This window comes from Leptidea sinapis, chromosome 7 (assembly GCF_905404315.1).
Source record: "Leptidea sinapis chromosome 7, ilLepSina1.1, whole genome shotgun sequence".
NCBI classification, from domain to species: Eukaryota; Metazoa; Arthropoda; class Insecta; order Lepidoptera; family Pieridae; genus Leptidea; species Leptidea sinapis.
The window spans coordinates 3,659,028-3,679,777 of NC_066271.1; the positions used below are offsets into that span (position 1 = coordinate 3,659,028).

General features: G+C 34.8%; 1 protein-coding gene across 1 annotated transcript in view; it reads left to right on the top strand.

Annotated features, from left to right (window-relative positions):
- The window catches only part of LOC126965408 (ATP-binding cassette sub-family G member 1-like), a 93,907-nt gene that overhangs the window by 50,040 nt on the left and 23,117 nt on the right, over window positions 1-20,750 (top strand). The window contains exons 3-4 of the mRNA XM_050809009.1: window positions 16,471-16,588; window positions 20,419-20,611. Coding sequence (XP_050664966.1) covers window positions 16,471-16,588; window positions 20,419-20,611 — 311 coding nt within the window. The remainder of the gene's footprint in view (window positions 1-16,470; window positions 16,589-20,418; window positions 20,612-20,750) is intronic.

Below are 20,750 nucleotides of genomic sequence, written 5' to 3' on the forward strand. Positions count from 1 at the left end.
AAGAGCAATCATTTGACACAAGTTTGAAATAGTAGTAACTACAGTATGCCGATTGGCGACGAAGTATTGTCCGGCTAAATCTGAAAGCGAACAGTTGCTTAAAACGTAGTAAATTTCGTCCATCTGCGTTTTTTGCAAGATTATAGCCGTCATCTATCAATTTATCAATGACTGCACGTTTCATACAATCGGGTGAATCGCTTTTTTCTCAGAGTGTCGCTAGGCTGCGTACGTGGTCGAAGTCGCTATTTATAATATATATCATTATAAAAACCAACATAAATTAAAGTAATAAATTACTACATTTTATAAATAAATATGACATTAATTACACATCACGATTTTTAGAATCAACCAAAGAAAAAATCCATAAATCGTATTCAGATTTAACAAAACAAGATTATAAAGTATTTGTTTGTTAATTTAACATTAAATTTTGTTTTGTTACTGTCCTAACAGCGATTATAGATTAATTTTAGTGTCGATTTCTTCAAATTCAAAAATGAATTTAAGATCACTAATTGAACTTCAAAAAACTACCACCCATTTGAAATAGAATGTCTCAGAGCTAAGAACAACGTTTATTAAAATTTAAACGCATCGTTTTATAAACGCGAGACCATGAAACAATCAAACGGGATGCGGCTTTTTGAGCAATTCTTGCAGAGACTAGAAAGGACTAAGGGCCTTTAGCAGTCAGAGGCTTCCTTGCACAGGATGCCAGCTAGATTGTGGGTACCGCAGCGGCGCCTTTCTCTGTCGTGAAGCAGTAATATGTTTCGGTCTGAAGGGCGCTAATGAAATTACTGGGCAAATGACAAGAACCCAAAGCGACACTGAATGGGCAAGGCGGATCAATTATCATCAGCTGTCCCTTAATGTCATTAAAAAAAGGAATTTAGAGTAATAAATACGCTGACGCACTTACTACTCAATGTGACTATGGAACCCTTTTGTGGTGTCTCAAGGAGTCCCGTTAAATTGGCCCTTAAGTTCTCAAGAATTCATTAAACTCTCGACACACATTCCAGATTTGACCCACTCCAAAACCCTAATAATAATAGCCTTTAATAAAAAGCTGCTTTTGATGCAGCTACGTTGGGGAAATTTACTTGTCGTAACTAAGATTCAATCGGGACACTGGAAACTATTAAACACCACGCAATTCTAACCATAACTTGAGAGTATGTAGATTATGTAATGGAGGAGATGATGAAACTCCATGGCATTTTATGCGAATGTGGTCGTTTAATGCGTAAACATTACATCTCTCGGGAAAGACGTACTCTTCAACTGTTTGAGATTCAATTCATTGTAAAACATAATATAATGGTATTCCTGTATTCAATCACTTTACAGGCGATAATAGTACACGAAATCAGCTTATTATACGCTACATAATAGTATATTTGCCTGTATGTGTTTGTATGTTTTTTTCCCCACTTTAAATCAAATGAAATATTTTTTTTTTAATGGGTAAGTCATATTACACTTGAAATATGTCATTTTTTTCATGCAGCTCATTCAGAAGGCAGATTTTTTTCAGAGAAAAATGAGCAAGAAACTCTACGGTTGTTTTGTTCAAAACAGATTAGGTGTTACAAGTTCTTATTTTTAATGCAAATTACAATTCATTTCAATTACTATATATCCAAAGTGACGCAATAAAATACTCAAACGTCAAAAACTAAAAGGCTTACACGTATAAGTAAAAAAAAAAGTAAGTTAATAATAAAAACACAAGACAATAATGAGTACAACGGATGTATCAATCCACATATAACGTAAATAAATAAAGGCATTATGCGATCATTTTATTAAATAAAATATATAATAACTTTAATTTTAAGATAATTAAACAAAGGAAATAAAAAAAAAAAACTTGAAGCAGGCCTCCCGGTAACAAGATAATCCTGCCAAAACGTCAGATTTAATAAAAAATTTTCATTTATTTGGCCTTGTATTCCTATCAGGAGAAATTTTTTTTCACTAGAAATTTTTAAATATAACGTCAGTCTTTACTATAAGGGCGTAAGTTTAAATAACTAAAAAAAAGATGTGGTGTCGTGGGACACCAGGTAGGAACGAAGTTCCTTCGGCTAATGTAGAATCGACACAATTTGTAAAAAAAAATCGTGTTTAATTGTATGTAGGTTTTCTTGATTTTTCTCTTAAATTTTCAGATTAGTTTTTATTTAAGTACAGAAAAGTATTTAGGAAATTCAATATTTTAGGAAATAATAAATTACGTAAAATAAAAAAAAATCGTAATCCAAATTATCAATTAAAATAATAAAATATGTCTCTTTATTTTTGTTTGACAACATAAAATTACATAGAAATAGAAATGATTACAAAAGTCGCGCCTGCGCACGGTTTTATTCCGCGGACTTTTTCTTACGGTTTTACTATCACATTTTTTTCAGTTCGGTCCCGCAGCAAAATCCCTATCTCCTCCTAGCCTTCCGTATTCCTTACGGAAGGCTTCGTTCCAAAAAATCTCAATGAACTTCATTATTAAAAATTAAAGACTTTTAAATGTACACAATATTTGGATCATAAGATATGTCTCATTATAATAATAAAGCCGTGGGAAGAATGATAATTAATATTTTATAAACAACGACGTAGATTAGAATTGTTTATACAGATTTTTTTCACATTATAACATCAGCATTGTAAAGATAAAGTTTTAAATTTATTAAATTTTTTCTTTGTGAATAACTTATACTGTAAGAATATTTAAACTATTGCGGCTTTACAAAAAAACTTGGTATTCAGTTATACCCGAGAATATGCAAAATGATGAACATCTCGCTGAGAGAACTGTCAATACATATATAATTCTAACTTTGATCCATAATTTCAACGATTGTCTTACGAATTTATACGAAGTAGGCGTTACTTTGCGGAAATCCATAATTATTCAAATGTTTTCAGTTTTTTTTAAAGTGTTAATCCCGCCAATATTTCTCTACAATCAGTTCGACACGTGTTTCGCCTCTACACGAGGTATCCTCAGGACATGTTGACTCGCCAAACTCTGGCACGAATTTGAGTCTCGAATTAACACATAAGAAAACTTAAGACATTTGGTCTTACGAATTTTCGATCAGGTCACGTGTCCTGACGCGAGTTTAACATTTTATACCCAAGAAATGTGCTCAACGCAGTTTTCAATTCAAAAATATTGTATATAAATGCTAGGAGAAATATCCATACTTTTGGCGATCACAATTTATTTTGTGATAATAAAATGTGCCTAATTAAGAAAATGTAGTTTAATTTTAATTAATTAAGCCGTGAGAATTATCTTGAGTAATTTTTTTTAGACAACGAAGTAGATTAGAATTGTTAATAGAGCCTATTTTATTATTTTTTGATTACAATTATGTTATTATGCATTAAAATAACAATGTAATTTTTTTTAGTGAATTAGTTAAGTTTACTAATAGTACTGTTAAAATATTTCGTGTCCGGTGAAGTCGTATACTTGTCTAAAATATACTGGCGTGTATACATGTTATATCTAATATACCGTGACGTCATCAAATGGCCCAACGGAAAACCTGAGCTGGTCTTTGAACCAGCAATCATGCTGAGTTGGGACCATTTTTGTAACTTATTGGCTGTGTAACTTTTAATGTTTCAGAATTTGTTCTTTGTTTTTTTTTTAATGAAAATAAGGGACGAGACGAGCAGGACGTTCAGCTGATGGTATTTGAAACGCTCTGACCATTACAATGCAATGCCCCTCAGGATTCTTGAAAATTCCCAAAAAATCACGCACTAACGAACAATTATGGCGAACTGTCACCCTCTATTTTCAATAAACGCACGTACATTAATACAAAGTGACTGACATTTCGCGAGTGTAAGACGTAGCTGTCATGCACACTAAAGTATTGAACCTGGCCTGTTGTCATGCGTTGCCTAACTGGAAGAGGTGCCATCTAGACGCATTAATTTTTGGGGTTCTTCAAGTATCCTGAGCGGCACTGCATTGTAATTGGCAGGGTGTATGAACGTCCTGCTCGTCTCGTCCCTTATTTACATAAAAAAAAATGCAATGTTTCAGGCAAGATATGACCTACTGCTAGTATCCGCTGTTATGAAATTTTCACTTTATATTGTAACTGGACAGAATCGCTCATAGATAATCGTAGTAATTACACGCCTGTCCATTCACAGTAATCACCGCTTGTCGAGGTGAAAATGAATACACAGACACAATAACTGTTTATGTCACTAACGCATCTAATAATTGGCTTAAGAAACAGGAAATCGCGAATATCTTAATGGCCTTACAAATAAAATTGGCATAAATCTACAGGTACCTAAGAATAAACCAACATAATGCAAAATGTTTACAAATGCGCGTACACCTTCCTTCAAGGCCGGCAACTCTCCTGCGATTCCTCTGGTGTTGCAAGAGAATGTGGTCAATCACTTAACACCAGGTGCCCCGTTTGTCCTCCTTTTTCATTAAAAAAAAAATGAAATTTTGCTTACGATTGGTTTATTCGGACGTAACGTTTCCCGCGTTTATTTGCAATGCTGTTTGACATTCGGTAATCTTCAAAATTATCATTGTATTAACAGTGTTGTCACATTTTGCATATTCATGGATTGTTCTAAGTCTATTTGTAAAGCTGTAACAGTTCAGTGTTCTGTATATTAAAAGGAAAATTTTCTGTGTGTAATTGTCGTAAGGAACTCGTATTTTCTAGGATTAATTCATATTTCGTTTGTCAAGACTCTTCTAAATCTACAATCCCTTGAAGATCGCAAAAAAACAGGTTACTAAATTAAACAAATTAAATTACAACAATTTAATTTGAGTCTCGTGCCAGATTTAGGCGAGACAACAAATCCTGAGGATGCCTCGTGTAGAGGCGAAACACGTGTCGAATTGTTTTAAAGACAAATATTTGCGGAATTAACACTAAAGAAGGCTTAAATATGTATAATTATGGATTTCCGCAAAGTAACCTAATTCAATTTTTTTTACAACAATTTAAGTCAACATCAAATGAACTTTATTCAATTAGCCTTCAACTTAACGCTTTTAAATCGTCACAACAAATATTTCTTTTTAATTACTGAACTTACCATATTATGTTCGTAAAAAGTCGAGCTCGTGAGAAGAGCATACAAGAAATCAACAGCCACTCTTACATTGGCTGTAATATACATAATAAATCAGTTTATAAGGTGCTGCATCCAATATATGAATCGTGTTTAAATAATATTAATTATTTCATAAAAAATAATTAAGAATTGTACGTGTAAGGATGCTTCGTGAACATGATGGTCGTGATTACTGTCACAATTAGTAATCGCATCCAACAAATACAATGATTTATTAACTATAACAGGCTGACCTGGTACCACAAGCAGCAACCATTCACGAGTTGACGCATGGACCAGGCATCGCTACCCTCACAATCGTTGATGATATACTAGATTAGCTGTTATCCGTGACTTCTTCCGCGTTTACCAGTGTTACCATATTAGTTGGTGTTTCAATGGTGTCACATGAATAAATACATAACAATTTTATATATCTCATCGTTAAGGCAGCCTTCGTAATCTGAAACATATTTCCTCCAACTTAGTTTGCAAATTCGACTACCACGAAAAAGTCTTTTCATTTTTCGGATTATAATATATATAGCCATGATAGGCACATGGCACTCACAAATAATCTGGCTTTCTACTGGTAATAATAATAAAAATTGGTTCTGTTGTTCCAGACTTACAAACTCACAAGCTTTATCTCTTTATAATATTAGTATAAAGGAGACAGATACAATTTCATACATTATTGGGCCAAGATGTAAAACGATGAAATTGGTGTCAATAAAAAGGTTATAAATTAAAAAAGCATCACTGAGAATTTGAGGATTTTTGGCAATCTGATAGCTGAGCTATAGGAGGTTTTGTAAAATTGAGATTATGCAATATATGGGCAACTTTTCTTCGATCGATTTCTTTATAATATTAAGTTGATATTAATTTTTTTTAACTAAAGACATTATGTTATATTAAATATTATGTACTTTTATTGAATGAATCATCTGGTGCAAGTGGTTTTGGGCTGAATTGTATTAACTCATTCACATTAATCGATATCCCATTTTAATCATGAATTTTAAGATAATGAAAACATAATTTTAAGATTTCTCGTTTTCTAGATTGTGAATTAGTGTAATTTTCTATATTTTTAAATAGAAAAATAAAAAAAAAAAATTTAAACCATATCTCAACATTTTGGCCCAGAAATCCCTGTCTCCTTTAAGGCAATATATTAGTGTAGTCAAACAACGTACGGACGCGTTAATTATAGCACTTCCGGGCACAAATAAGGACGAATTTTCTTATTTTTGGTAAATAATAATAATTTTTTATCATATTATTGTAACTGTGAATATTTAGTCAAGAAATTGTCGCATATTTTTTGTACTTACGTAATGAAAAGCGGTAATACAATGTGTAAAAACGCATTACAACGAATACTGTTTGTAAAATATTATTGCCTTTTCAGATAAATTTATCATTTATTGAACCTTATATTAATACGTTAAGGCTTATATTATTATACTAGCTGACGCGACAGACGTTGAAAAATATACTTTTTTTTATGTATTTGTCAATATTTTTTTAATTATTTCGTAACATATGCTCACTGTTGTTATAATGAAATTATTTCACAGCAGAACTGTCAAACCGTGCGTCACTAAATTCTATCACAGAAAATATGTCCATACAAAACAAATATTGGTAATAAAAATAATTATGGGTCCCAAATCGAAATAAAAAGTATCCCATCTCTCAAGTTGGACTAAAATGCACTCCATGAAGTAATCCGCATTAAAATCCGTTCATTAGTTTAGGAGTGCATCGCGGACAAACAACGTGTCCCGTAATTTATATATATTAAGATAAGAAATTATGGACAGTTTTAAGCGTGTATCTTTTGTTTACAATTGTACGTATCGGGTTGTATTATTTTATCGATGATTTAAGCCTATTGTTAATTAGGTAAGCAGTTAACATGGTCATAACATCGCTTTGACCTTTGGATCATGAAATTTGTCATCAGCGGAAAATTAAACCTTCTTATTTTGTACCCATAGTATGAAGTAAGAATTGAACGAGAATTCCTTGTAAAATTAAATACATACTCTAAAAAGTCTTGGCCTCAGATCTAAAGAGCGCACTTAGATTCTGCCCAGACTTTACTTACGTAAAACTTAGTTAAATGTACAAATAAAATTTGAAAACAATATTTTATGAACGATGCGGGACTCGAACCCACGACCTCTGGCGATCCGTGCCAGTACTCTGCCAACTGAGCTAACCGTTCGAGTGACGTATCGTCATAAAATCTTGTATGCTTTGTTGAACTCTCAGGTTGTCGCTTCATCTTTTTTTTTTATTAAAATAAGGGACAAGACGAGCAGGACGTTCAGCTGATGGTAATTGATACGCCCTGCCCATTACAATGCAGTGCCGCACAAGATTCTTGAAACGCCCAAAAATTCTGAGTGGCACTACAACTGCGCTCGTCACCATGAGACAAGATGTTAAGTCTCATTTGCCCAGTAATTTCACTAGCTACGGCGCCCTTCAGACTGAAACACAGTAATGCTTACACATTACTGCTTCACGGCAGAAATAGGCGCCGTTGTAGTACCCATAATCTAGCCGGCAACCTGTGCAAATGAGCCTCCCATTCGTAAGGAGCCTCCCACTGGTATCTACAGGATCTACTTTACAGTTGATTGTAACCTGCTCAACCCCAATATTTTTGCATATTAGGCAATTGACTTGAGATGTCGCTCTTGTAAATCTAAACAGAACGGAACGCGAGAGGTCGTGGGTTCCAGTCCCGAATTTTGTTTTCAAATTTTATTTGTGTATTAATCCTAGAAGTGAAAGTTATCACCTTAAAACATAACAAATTGTTAAGTTAAATCTGATAAAACGAGAACTTGACTTTTGCATTGGGTTAGCTTAATTAATTAAGCTCAGAATAATTTCAGCTGTCAAATGACTATAAAAACGAAATGAAAGATTATGCTAAGTGTACACTCAGCTAAGTTTTACTTAAGTAAAGTCCAAGCAAAATCTAATTACACTCAATAGCCTCAGATTTCATCATCTCTCAATCATCTTTAAAAAAAGCAAAATACGATTCATCATCACCTCAGCCGAAAGCCATTGGCGTCTTCCAAAGATCTCCATCGGTCCATTTTATGAGGACCAACACAGCATCTTCCAGTATTTGGTCACCCCTCGAGGACTTTTTTTTATGACAATAAGGGTCGAGACGATCAGGACGTTCAGCTGATGGTAATTCTGAGCGGCACTACAATTGCGCTCGTCTTCTTGAGGCATAAGATGTTAAGTCTCATTTGCCCAGTAATTTGACTAGCTACGGCGCCCTTCAGACCGAAACACAATAATACTTAAATATTACTGTTTCACGGCAGAAATAGGCGCCGTTGTAGTACCTATAATCTAACCGGCATCCTGTGCAAAGGAGCCTCCCACTAGTGCAGCACTTTACTGCGCCAACGGCCATCTGTCTTCGAGCTAAATGCCCTGCCCACTGCCACTCCAGTTTTGCAATCATCCGGGCTATGTCAGTGAGTTTGGTTTGTACGGATCTCCTCATTTCTGATTCGATCTCGTACGTCACAATACATCTTTAATGCGTATGTAAATGCAGCTCTTCGATTTTTATATAAAATTTGAGTCACAGACAGGGTGAATGGTCTCTGATTCATACATGGGAAACTAACTAAAGACCTAGCCGTGCAATATATAACTCTATAAACTTATTTATAAACTCGTCAACGGTGGCTCATAAGTAAGTCATTAATTATTTAAAATTAAACTCATTACCACAGTTTCCTTCAAGCATATTTAAAATAAAAAACAAATAGCTACTTAATATCAATATGATTTTATTTATAAAAAAGTTATGATATTACAAAATGAGAAATTTTATTGAATTCGACGTTATTTTGCGGAAGTCCATAATTATTTTAATGTTATGATTTTTGTTTTAATTCCGCTAAATTGTTCTGTCTCGTGCCAGAAATTAGCGAGTCAATATCTGTAGAGGATGCCTCGTGTAGAGCCGCCGCAGAAATCCACCTTCGCACCAAACGCCACAAGTTATTACATCACCGCCTCCCTTGTATGCACACAGTTTTAACTTCTTTCATAATAATTTAAGTAATTGCCTTTAGAAAAAGTTAATTTTGTAACATACTTAGGTATTAAAGTAGATTCTAATTTCTCCTGGTTCCACCATGTTGACTTTATTTGTAGCAAATTAAGAATTCTACTAGGAAAATTTTACCACCTTAGTTTTAGAATACCCATTAGTACCCTAAAGTGCTTATACTTTTCTTTGGTTCCATTTTTCATTATGCGCTTGATAGCTATAGCCCATAGCTATCTAGTTTTAAAACATATATCGATAGACTCGAATCACTTCAAATGCGATTTTTAAAATTTCTGGTCACCAAAAAAGTGAAAAATAATTGTAAAAATGATTATAGATAATTATTTAAAATATGTAAAGTATTGCCAGTAAGCTTAAAACATAAGTACTTATTAGCCATTAACAATCATGGCAATCAAGAACATAACCCAATTATGCACAACCACGATACTCGGTTGATATCCGCTGGTAAGTTCGAGGTTCCTAGAATCAATAACTACTACGGAGATAGGACTTTGAAAAAACGCCTACCTAATCTATTAAACAGCTTGCCTGAGGACATCCGTCTAGACCAGTAAAAGAAAATTTAAAACTAAACTTAAGAAATATTTATTGTCAACACTGCCTTAAAATTAAAATTAGATTGTTTTTTTATTATATTTTTTATCAATATTTGTTAATTACACTTGTATAAAATCAATGTTCTAATAAGCATTAATGTATAACAAGAGACTTGATCCTGCAGACAAACTGTCCAAACAGTTTTGCGGGACTATGTTAGCTTTTAAGATTCTTTCTGTAAATGATTAATAGTATAAATAAATAAAAAAAATCCCCACCATCTGGATGTGTAGCGGTACTCCACATTGCGGTTTTCAAGGGGCTATCTTCCACTTACTACAAAGCTGTGGAATGAGCTTCCTTGTGCGATGTTTCCGGGACGATACGACATGGGTACCTTCAAAAAAAGCGCGAACACCGCTTAAAGGTCGGCAACACTCCCGTGATTCCTCTGGTGTTGCAAGAAAATGTGGGCGACGGTGATCACTTAACACCAGGTGACCCGTACGCTCATTTGTCCTCCTATTCCATAAAAAAAACTAATAAAAAGTGTGTAAAAAGTTTTAAATTTATCGACAGTAAGCAATGACTTCAACGTTATGTCTATTTACTGAGTAGTGTTATAAGGATTAATAAGTTATTTAATTAGATAATTTATTGTATTATTGCATGATTCAAATGTGTTAATTTCATAGAAATAATAAAACCTAGAGCAATAAATTTAAACGGAGTCACAAGATCATATTCGCAATATTTGACGTCACGGTTGAGTTATATGCAAACACGATTAAAATATCAATAGAGTTGGCTGTTGGTATATTCCATTTGATTTCATATGAATTAATTATATCGTAGGAAATCGCCACTTACTCGATATCAACACGTGTGACGTGACTAGTACCATAGTCAAGTGGTTAACTTATCGATAGAATCATTGAACCGTTGACTTCTATAATTGACACAGAGCCCCAAGTTCGCCAGTAGGAGGCTCTTTTGCACAGGAAGCCGGCTAAATTATGGATACCACAACGGCGCCTATTTCTGTCGTGAAACAGTAATGTGTAAACATTATTGTGTTTCGGTCTGAAGGGCGCCGTTGCTAGTAAAATTACTAGGCGAATGAGATTTTGCTCAAGGTGACGAGCGCAAGTGTAGTGCCGCTCAGAATTTTTAGGTTTTTCAAAAATCTGGAGCGGCACTGAATTGTTATGGGTAGGGCGTATCAATTACCATCTGAGCCGAACGTCCTGCACGTCACGTCCCTTATTTTCATAATAAAAAGGTTCGATTCTAGACCACCAATGTGTTTTTTTTTTATGGAATAGGAGGACAAACGAGCGTACGGGTCACCTGGTGTTAAGTGATCACCGCCGCCCACATTCTCTTGCAACACCAGAGGAATCACAAGAGCGTTGCCGGCCTTTTGTGTTTTCGGTTTTGGAATTTATGTATGTGTACGTTGCTGTAACAGGTCGGCAAAGCTCCTGTGATTCCTCTGGTGTTACAAGTGGGTATGGGATGCGGTGATCACGTCTTGCCAACAGGTGATAAAATATGTGATCTCAATGATAGGAATAATATAAATGGGGATAATAATTACCAGTGGGAGGCTTCTTCGCACCGGATGCTGGTTAGATTATGGGTACCACAAAGGCGCCTATTTCTGTCGTGAAGCAGTAATGTGTAACCATAACTGTGTTCGGTCTGAAGGGTCATCATAGCTAGTGAAATTACTCGGCAAAACAACGTCTGTAATGGTAATTGATACGCCCTGCCCGATACAATGCAGTGCCGCTCGGGATTCTAAAATAACTCAAAATTTCTGAGTGGCACTACGATTGCGCTCGCTACCTTGAGACATAAGATGTTAATGCTCATTTGCCCAGTAGTTTTACTAGCTACCCGCCCTTAACACAAAAATTCTTACACATTAAGCCTACCATTGGTAAATGCCCTTAATCGCCTCTTACGACACCCTTTCCATTCCCTATTCTTTTAATGTGCCAGAGAAGCACAGGGTAATAATATCCCAATGGCTCTTAATTAATTAAACAATATTATCTACAAGAATATCAACAATAGAATAACATGTTAATGAGTTATAATCAGCAAGTTAAACTCAAATCACGTCCCGATTGTCTAGATCGTATTTGATCGTGAGTTATTGTGTGAGCATAACTTATGTTTGTTGAATAAGTTACTATATAATTACTATATTATAAATTTAAAGCCTTTCAAACATAATGGCCTTAACACATGATCGGATTTGGTACGGCAGAAACATCGCACGCGGTCTGGTAGCGGACCACATTTTTGTGATGTTAAGTGATCACCGCCACCCACAGTCCCTTGCAACACCAGAGTGTTGCCGGCCCTGTAAAAATGTGTTCATGAAGGTACCCATGACGTATCGTTGTGGAAACACCGCACAAGGAAGCTCATTCCACAGCTTGGTCGTGCATGGCAAAAAGTTCCTTGAAAACCGCACTGTGGAGGAACGCCGCACATTCTGATGTTGGGGTTTACATACTAATTTGTGGCGTGTCGTGCGAAGGTGGGATTCGACGGTAGGAATCAGGTGAAACAGCTCTTCGGAACACTCCCCGTGATAAATGCAGTAGAAGACAAATAATAAAGCCAAGTTATGTAGCCGTTCTTGTGCACTGTGTCGCTGACGATTCGAGCAGCTCAGCAGTCCAATGGTTCGATATATTGGTCAATATTCAATGGTATGACGCATTGTCCATCGCACAAAATTATTATCACTACCGTACGAAGCGTACCAAATACAACACTGGGCCAATTGATGCGAGACGCCCACTGAACCGTCCGATGATCCAGCCGTACCAAATCCGACCATGTGTTTAGGCTATAAGGGTGTGGCACAGACACTAATAATTTTTCATAAAAATTATAATTGGTTTTGCATAATCTTGCGATAATTCTTGTGTTATATTTTTAAAATAGATAATTCTTATAGTGTTATTATCAGATGATATTTTAACTAAAAAAAAGATTCATGGAAGCCAGCCCTTGTTCATCAGATACAAAAAAGGTTCGTTTTTTCCTCGATCTCGCTTGCACTAAGCGAAAAAAACCACGGACAATTTAACATAAACCTAGATTATTTTCAAGACATATTTTACATACTTAGATTAAGGATTGGTCTCCGCTGCGCTCCAACTAGATACCGCATTACCCGAGAACAATATCTTTTTTATTACCGCAACTATTAGATGCTTGTGTGCGTGGCATCTTGACACTCAATGGCACCTGTCTGTATTTATTGTAGTATTATTTTACAAAGTTTTATACACAACCCGACATTTTATTTTACAATTATTAGCAAAGTTTAAAATTAGTAGCTGCACTTTGCGACTACACCTGCGGTATCTAGTTGGAGCGCAGCAGAGTCCAATACTAAATCTAAGCTTACATATCTACATAATGTAAGTCAATACGATAATTCTAAAAATAATAAAACAAAAGTCATGAACTCAGGTGAGCTAACGTGCTTGACAGGGTTTTGCCAGATATGTAAATTCATCGCATAAGCATAAAATACATAATAAACATATTCCAAGAAGACCTGTGCTTCCCCGGGGCATAAAAATAATAGGGAAGTCCCAGGCCCAAGGGTGTTGTAAGAGACGACTAAGGGTATTTACCAGTGGGACGCTTTTTTACACATGATGACAGTTAGACTATGGGTAATACAACGGCGCCTTATTCTGCCTTGAAGCAGTAATGTGTTTAACATTGTTTTTCGGTCTAGAGGGCGCCGTAGCTAGTGAAATTACTGGGCAAACGAGACTTAACATCTTATGTCTCAAAGTGAAGAGCGCAATTGAAGTGCCGCTCAGAGTTTTTGGGATTTTCATGAATCCTGAACGGCAGTGCATTGTAATAATAATAATATTATAGATAAGAATAGATAATATTGACTTTTTACACAAATTATCTTGCCCCAAGTTAAGCATATATAGCCTGTGTTATGGGTAACAAGACAATGATATATTTAATACAATATACTTACTTAAACATATATAAATTTATATAAACATACATAAATACATTTAAACATCCATGACTCGGAAACAAACATCCATATTCGTCATATAAATGCTTGCACCTACCGGGATTCGAACCCAGGACCTCTAGCTTAATAGGTAGGATCGCTAACCACTCGGCTATACAGGTCGTCGGTAATGGGCAGCGCGTATCAATTACTATCAGCTGAACGTCCTGCTCGTCTCGTCCCTTATCGTAATAAAATATACCTTCAAGTGACCCGTTTATCCTCCTGTTCCATAAAAAAAAAATTATAACACAGGTAACCCCGCGTCTACTGTTGCTCCGGGTTAAATGAAAACGCATCGGCTAAGACACTCCTTGGATATAAAAAATAATCTATATATATATATATATATATATATATATATATATATATATATATATATACATACTCGTATATATAATGAAAATAGTCTTTGTTTGAGGCTCTTTCACGCCCAAACCACTGATTTTATCGACATGAAACTAACACTATTCGATGCGAGATTTATCCTTGATGGCTTATGGCTACTTATGTTTTGAATTCCAACGTTCTTTATTTTTAAAAATTTGCCCAGCGAAGCGGGTGGGAACGGCTAGTAATATTATAATATCATGACATTCTGCGATTCGATTCGCTTCAGCTTGGCAAGTCAGTGGACGAGAGCCTTTAAACTTTGATGCCTACGTTTATTTTTTGTCATCAATGACCATAATATAAAATACACCACGCTATTTACCAATCTTCACGAGTGTTAATTACTCTAAGATTTAAATGGAATCAGTAAACCAGTTAGTTGACGTCATTTTATTACGGCAATGACGTGGTAGGTAGATGACATGCGTTGGTGTTTTTGTTTTTTTTATTACAATAAGAGACGAGATGAGTAGGATGTTCAGCTGATGGTAATTGATACGCCCTGCCTGTTACAATGCAGTGCCGCTCAGGATTCTTGCAAAACCCAAAACTTCTGAGCGGCACTGCAACTATGTTCGTCACCTTGAAACATTAGATGCTAAGTCTCATTTGCCCAGTAATTTCACTAACCACCACTCACCACCTTAAAGGCATCCCGTGAGCCTCTTGCCCGTTTGCCCCCTCTTATATAAAAAAAACTAGTTACTTGTTTGTGTGTCTTGCTAATGTGACTTTATTATTTATCCGATTAGGATAAAACTTTTCTAGTTAGTGCGAAATATTTGGAATAAAACTTCTTTAAGTACGTCGGGTTCTTTTGGGGTGGGGAAAAGTAATGAGCTCTCGGGTACAGCACGCATTTGACAGTTGACAGGAATTTGAATATTGTATCAAAATTATTCCTTTTTTGTTTTAGTTACCATTTTTTCTAAGTTATCTATAGTTTAGATCATTTATACGTCTAGATAGACATAGACCAGACAGCTGTGAAAACGTCAAATTAAATTGAGTTTAGAGTTAACCTCTATTTTGAGCAATTCATACATACTAACACAAAGTGTCATACATACGCAAGTGTAAGACGTAGCATGTCACACACACTAAAGTATTAAACCTGGCCTGTTTTATCGGTTGTCTAACAGCAAGAGACTTCATCTAGAGGATTATTATCTAAGATCTTTATGATTTTTTGAATATTATATTATATAGTTGATACCAAATTGTTTAATTTTTTTTTTTCAATTGATATGAGTTATAATTAGATTTTTATTTTAAACAGCACAATAAAATATGCATATTTTATAACTACTTTATTACGTTGCTTAGTTATATTTTATTTTGAATAAAATTTGAATTACGCGATTTAAGTATATTATTTTTGTATAAATATGTTTCCGCCACGTAAAAGATACACAAGCAAAGTAAGTGCTTCTAAGTGAGACCGATCTGTTCTGTTAGGAAGCCACAACCTGGGAGTTGAACAAAGCATACAAGATTTATGACGATAGGTTAGCTCACTTGGAAGAGCACTCGCACGGAACACGAGAGGTCGTGGTTTCCAGTCCCGCATCGTTCATATAAGTTTGTTTTCAAATTTTATTTGTGTTAATCCTAGAAGTGAGGGCTATCATTTTAAAACATAGTAAATTATTAAAATATTGTCCATAAGGGTTTCATCGGATATAATATTGAAACCCGTATAATTCCTCCGTATAAGACTCGGGTGAAACGTCGTTTCGTGCTATGTTGTCGCGATACGAAAACGCTTTATAAGAGTAGATCTATATAACGAGTTTTTTTAATACTCGAATTCGTAATAATAATAATTATTCACAATTCGTTACGTAGTATTTCCAATTGTTTGCCTTGTTTTACTATGTTATTGAAGTTCTTAATACACAAATTTAATAACACAATAATTGACACACGCAACGGAACGCGAAGCTAATTATCAACTGTACAAATCATTATAAATTTCACAGTACAGAAATATGTATGTGGGAGATCCCCGCGTTATATATATATATAGTTCGCGTAATATGGAACTGTTTAAGGCTACCGCGTTATAGGGGCGTTACTGTAACTATACTAACGAATCTCTAACGGTGTGAAGTATCCCTTATTAAATAACACCCTTGCTGTGATCATATATTATTCATTTTCATTGTACTGATGTAGATTTTTCATCTTGTTTCAGAAAAGAAAAATATATTGAAAGGTGTCGATGGATGTTTCAAGCCAGGGGAGCTCACAGCTATCATGGGACCATCTGGTGCTGGCAAGACTACACTTCTGAATATTCTTGCTGGATATTCGTTAGTTTTTTTTTTACCTATTCAATGAACAAAATTATCTTAATATGTTTTATCTTTAAACGAGCAATTCTTGTATATATATATATATATATATATATATATACAAGATCACAATCACAATCTGAATCTCGGAAACGGCTCCAACGATTTTCATAAAATTAAGTATGCAGGGGATTTCGGGGGTGATAAATCGATCTAGCTAGGTTTCAATTTAAAAAAAATGCTTTTATCCATGTTTGAATGAGAAACAGCTACAATAACATTAGAATACAAAGGCAAATTTCGCCACTATATACAAGACTATTATAGCTCAGATGGGACATTGGGTGATCCGGAAAGCAGAAGACACCGGTTCGAATCCAGATGTCCTATTAGTTTTTTTTTTGTTCAAGTTTTGTACATTCTTAAAAATCCGAGCAAGGCTCGGTCGTCCGGATATTATATAATAATAAAGACATACTCGCAAAACCTCTAAGGTTTATGTGCGAGCGGTAAGTTCGCATTACAATAATTGTTTTAATTACTTAAGACTTACTATAACATATAGTAGTAATATTAAAAATATACATCATAGGTATTCCTGGCTATTAGCTTCTAGATAGTATATTTTTAGCTTTACTTTGAAATTTTTCTTTTGCAGATATATATCTATTAGATCATAAGGTAATGTATTTAATATTCTAGGTAATACATAGTTACAGGTTCTTTTACCATATACATTGTTATTTATTTATTTTAGGTATACTAATACCTTAGTAGGAAATACAATTTAACTGCCTTTCCAACATCGGGTCGCTGTTCTTATTTTTTTATTTACAAGTTTTCACAAACAAAATCTTTTATTTTGTTTAGTCGCTTACATTTAATATATTACATTTACTTTATATGAATTAAAGTTGAGTCTCGGGCAAGAGTTGGCGAGTCAACATCTCCTGAGGATGCCTCGTGTAGAGGCGAAACACGTGTTGAATTGTTGAAAACGAATTATGGTGCAATTAACACTCAAGAAAACTCAAAACAATTAAATAATTATGTATTTCCGCAAAATAACGCCTACTTCAATAAAAAAAATATTTATTTTTTTATTTCCTTGCAGTCTAATTTCAAGTGGTGTTTTCTTGGACAGGTCAAGGTCGTATTCATTATTAACTTCATCATAAAGTTTGCATGCTCTAATAAGAAAGCTGTTCTGTCTATGATTACATTTTGCTGATTATATTTCCAGTATGTTGCCTCGCCTTTGGTCCGTAAACCAATCTGCTCCAACAGTTGATGTTCTGGACATTTTACCCTACTTCTTACTAGATTTAAGACATAGAAAATGTCTGCAGCATGTTGTATTTTTTGAATAGGTAAAGTAATCTTCATCCTTTGTTTGCTGTTAACGGACTGGCATGGCGCTCACTAGTATCCAAACTATACATTATGTCAATGGAATGAAAGGAAATGAAATAAAATGAGATGAGATGAGATGATATAAGATGAGATGAGATGAGAAGAGATGAGATGAGATGAGATGAGATGAAATGAAATTATTTTATTTGCAAGATACATTGTAGGTACTTAAGATGTTAACATAATATTATTAACAATCAATTATGTTTCTTCAATTGACATGCAATGACTCTCGATTTTAACTTTGTGCATAAAAATGATCTTCAAACTAGCAACAGTGATATTCTTGTACTTTCAAATCCAAAATGACCATGATCCATACAAATTCGCCTATGCTCCAAAAAGCTGAAACTTGCAATTAGATATTTCATCTTCTACTCTTCTAAAATGTCTTTGTCCAGGTTGAATTAATAATATTATATTATACCTACTTGTTGAATACATACAACAACGTTTTATACATATATAAGGGTACTAGCCGTTCCCGAATTTTAAAAGGAAGGAATTCGAAAAATAAGTAGCCATAAACCATCTAGGATATATTTTGCATCGAATAGTGTTAGTTTCATGTCGATACGATCAGTGGTTTAGGCGTGAAAGAGCCTCAAACAAAGACCATTTTCATTATATATATAGATACCATTCGCAGTCTGATAGCAAGCTGAAGCAAAAGTGTGCTTAAAGACAACGTAAGCGCACCTTTTTCCTTATTCGTGTGTCAAATGTCACTGTCCGAATCGGATTCTAAATTCAACATACGTAACCTGAACTGAATAAATGTTTTACATTGCTGCTTATTGACCATAAATATTTTGAACAACTGGAGTAAATGCGGCAATGTATAGATACCAGTGTAAGGAACACCAGAGGAATCACAGGAGCGTTGCCGGCCTTTAAGGAAGGTGTACGCGCTTTTTTTGAAGGTACTCATGTAGTATCGCCCCGGAAACACCACACAAAGAAGTTCATTCCACAGCTTTGTAGTACGTGGAAGAAAGCTCCTTGTAAACCGCACTGTGGAGGACCGCCACACATCCAGATGGTGAGGATGATATCCTAACTTGATTCCATATTTCGGCTACGTATAGAAGGTTACTGAACAGAATAATATTTGCTATTTTGCAACACCGGAGGTATAAAACGGGGGGCTACCGGTCCTCAATGTATGTGTACACGCCTTTACTTGACGTCCTTGCGCCAATTTTCCGGTTTCTACTTTGGCGAACAGCGACCTCTATGAACAGAAATGTCTATTTGCTGATACTTATATATTATTGAGTACCGTATGTTATATTAATGATATTTATATATCTCTTACACTTACAATATACCAGCGTATACGTAGGTCACACTAAAAGTATTGCGTAACTTAATAAAACACCATGTTATAACCAAAATATTATGTTTATTGCTTTTCTAAATACATTACATTACATTTTAAACATGTTTTCTTGCGATCGAAACATTTTTTAAAACAGAAACACCACACATCTGTAGGCACCTTCGTTCCATTTTCGTTCTGTACGTAGAACTTCGATGTGTGATAAAAAACAATTGACAAATGATTTCCCGCCAATTGTGTTTTTTTTTATTACTAAGAAGGTTGCCACGTTTCAGAAAATATAACATTCGAAATTCAAATAGTTCCGATTAGCTAGAAGTGTAAAACTTTTAATGAGCCCCGTGTATACAAACAAAGCGAGCGAGATAAAAAAACATCTCTAACGCAGATACAACATGATAGAAAAGGTGAGCATATCTGCTGTTGAGCCGATTTTCATTGAGAAGTCGTAAACAGATAATGCACATATTAATAAATCAAAATTGGTTACGAATTATCAGGCTGTAAGATCTTCATATATGCTAGTATATTAAAAATTCTAAAGGCGTAGCATGACGGGGCCCCGTATAAAAATTTATTTGGGTAATGATTAGGGTAACAATAATAAAAATTGTGTGGTTACTTATGTATGCACACAAAAAGTTATACTTCTTTGCCCTAACGAAGCAAAAATCCTTAAAATGATTTATTCCTCGTGCTATTCCACGTTTGTAGAGAGAACAATATTGTAAAAATCTTGCAACGATGGCTTTGACAATTAATTATTAAATAACGAATACGGCTGTACGGGATTGACCCCTTTGCCTATCCTAATAATGGACGAAGAAACCAAAAAAAGATACCGAATATCGCAAATGTCAGAAAATTTTAGGAACCATCTTCACCCTGTTACAGTGATGGGAGAGGATCTTAAAATTTCACTCTCATCATTTTTTCATAACCTAAAGAAGTATAACTTAAAAAAATGTTTGCATAAAATTAAAATAAATATTTATTCATCATTATAATATATATTCTATAATATATCTTGAAATCTCAATGACTTGGTGATATATTATGTCTACTGTCTATTTTAAGCCGATCTCTGTTTCAGAACACAAGGTGCTGACGGGCAAATAATTGTAAACGGAGTGTCGTCGTGTGCTTCGAAATCGGCAGGCCGTGGAGCTGCCAGATACATTCGCCAGCAAGATGACCTCCGAATACATCTCACAGTGTACGAATCCATGTCTCTTGCCGCCTCCCTTAAACTGGCCGACTTCACATCTCACGAGCGGAAAGAGAAAGTAAGCCAAGCGTTGAACTCAACGTAGCGAAAGTTGCATTATCTCTTAGACTATTTAATCAACCGGAGACGGTATTTACAAAATATTTTTATTTTCGTGGAAAAGGAGACAATCATTCATACATGCTAGTATATAATAA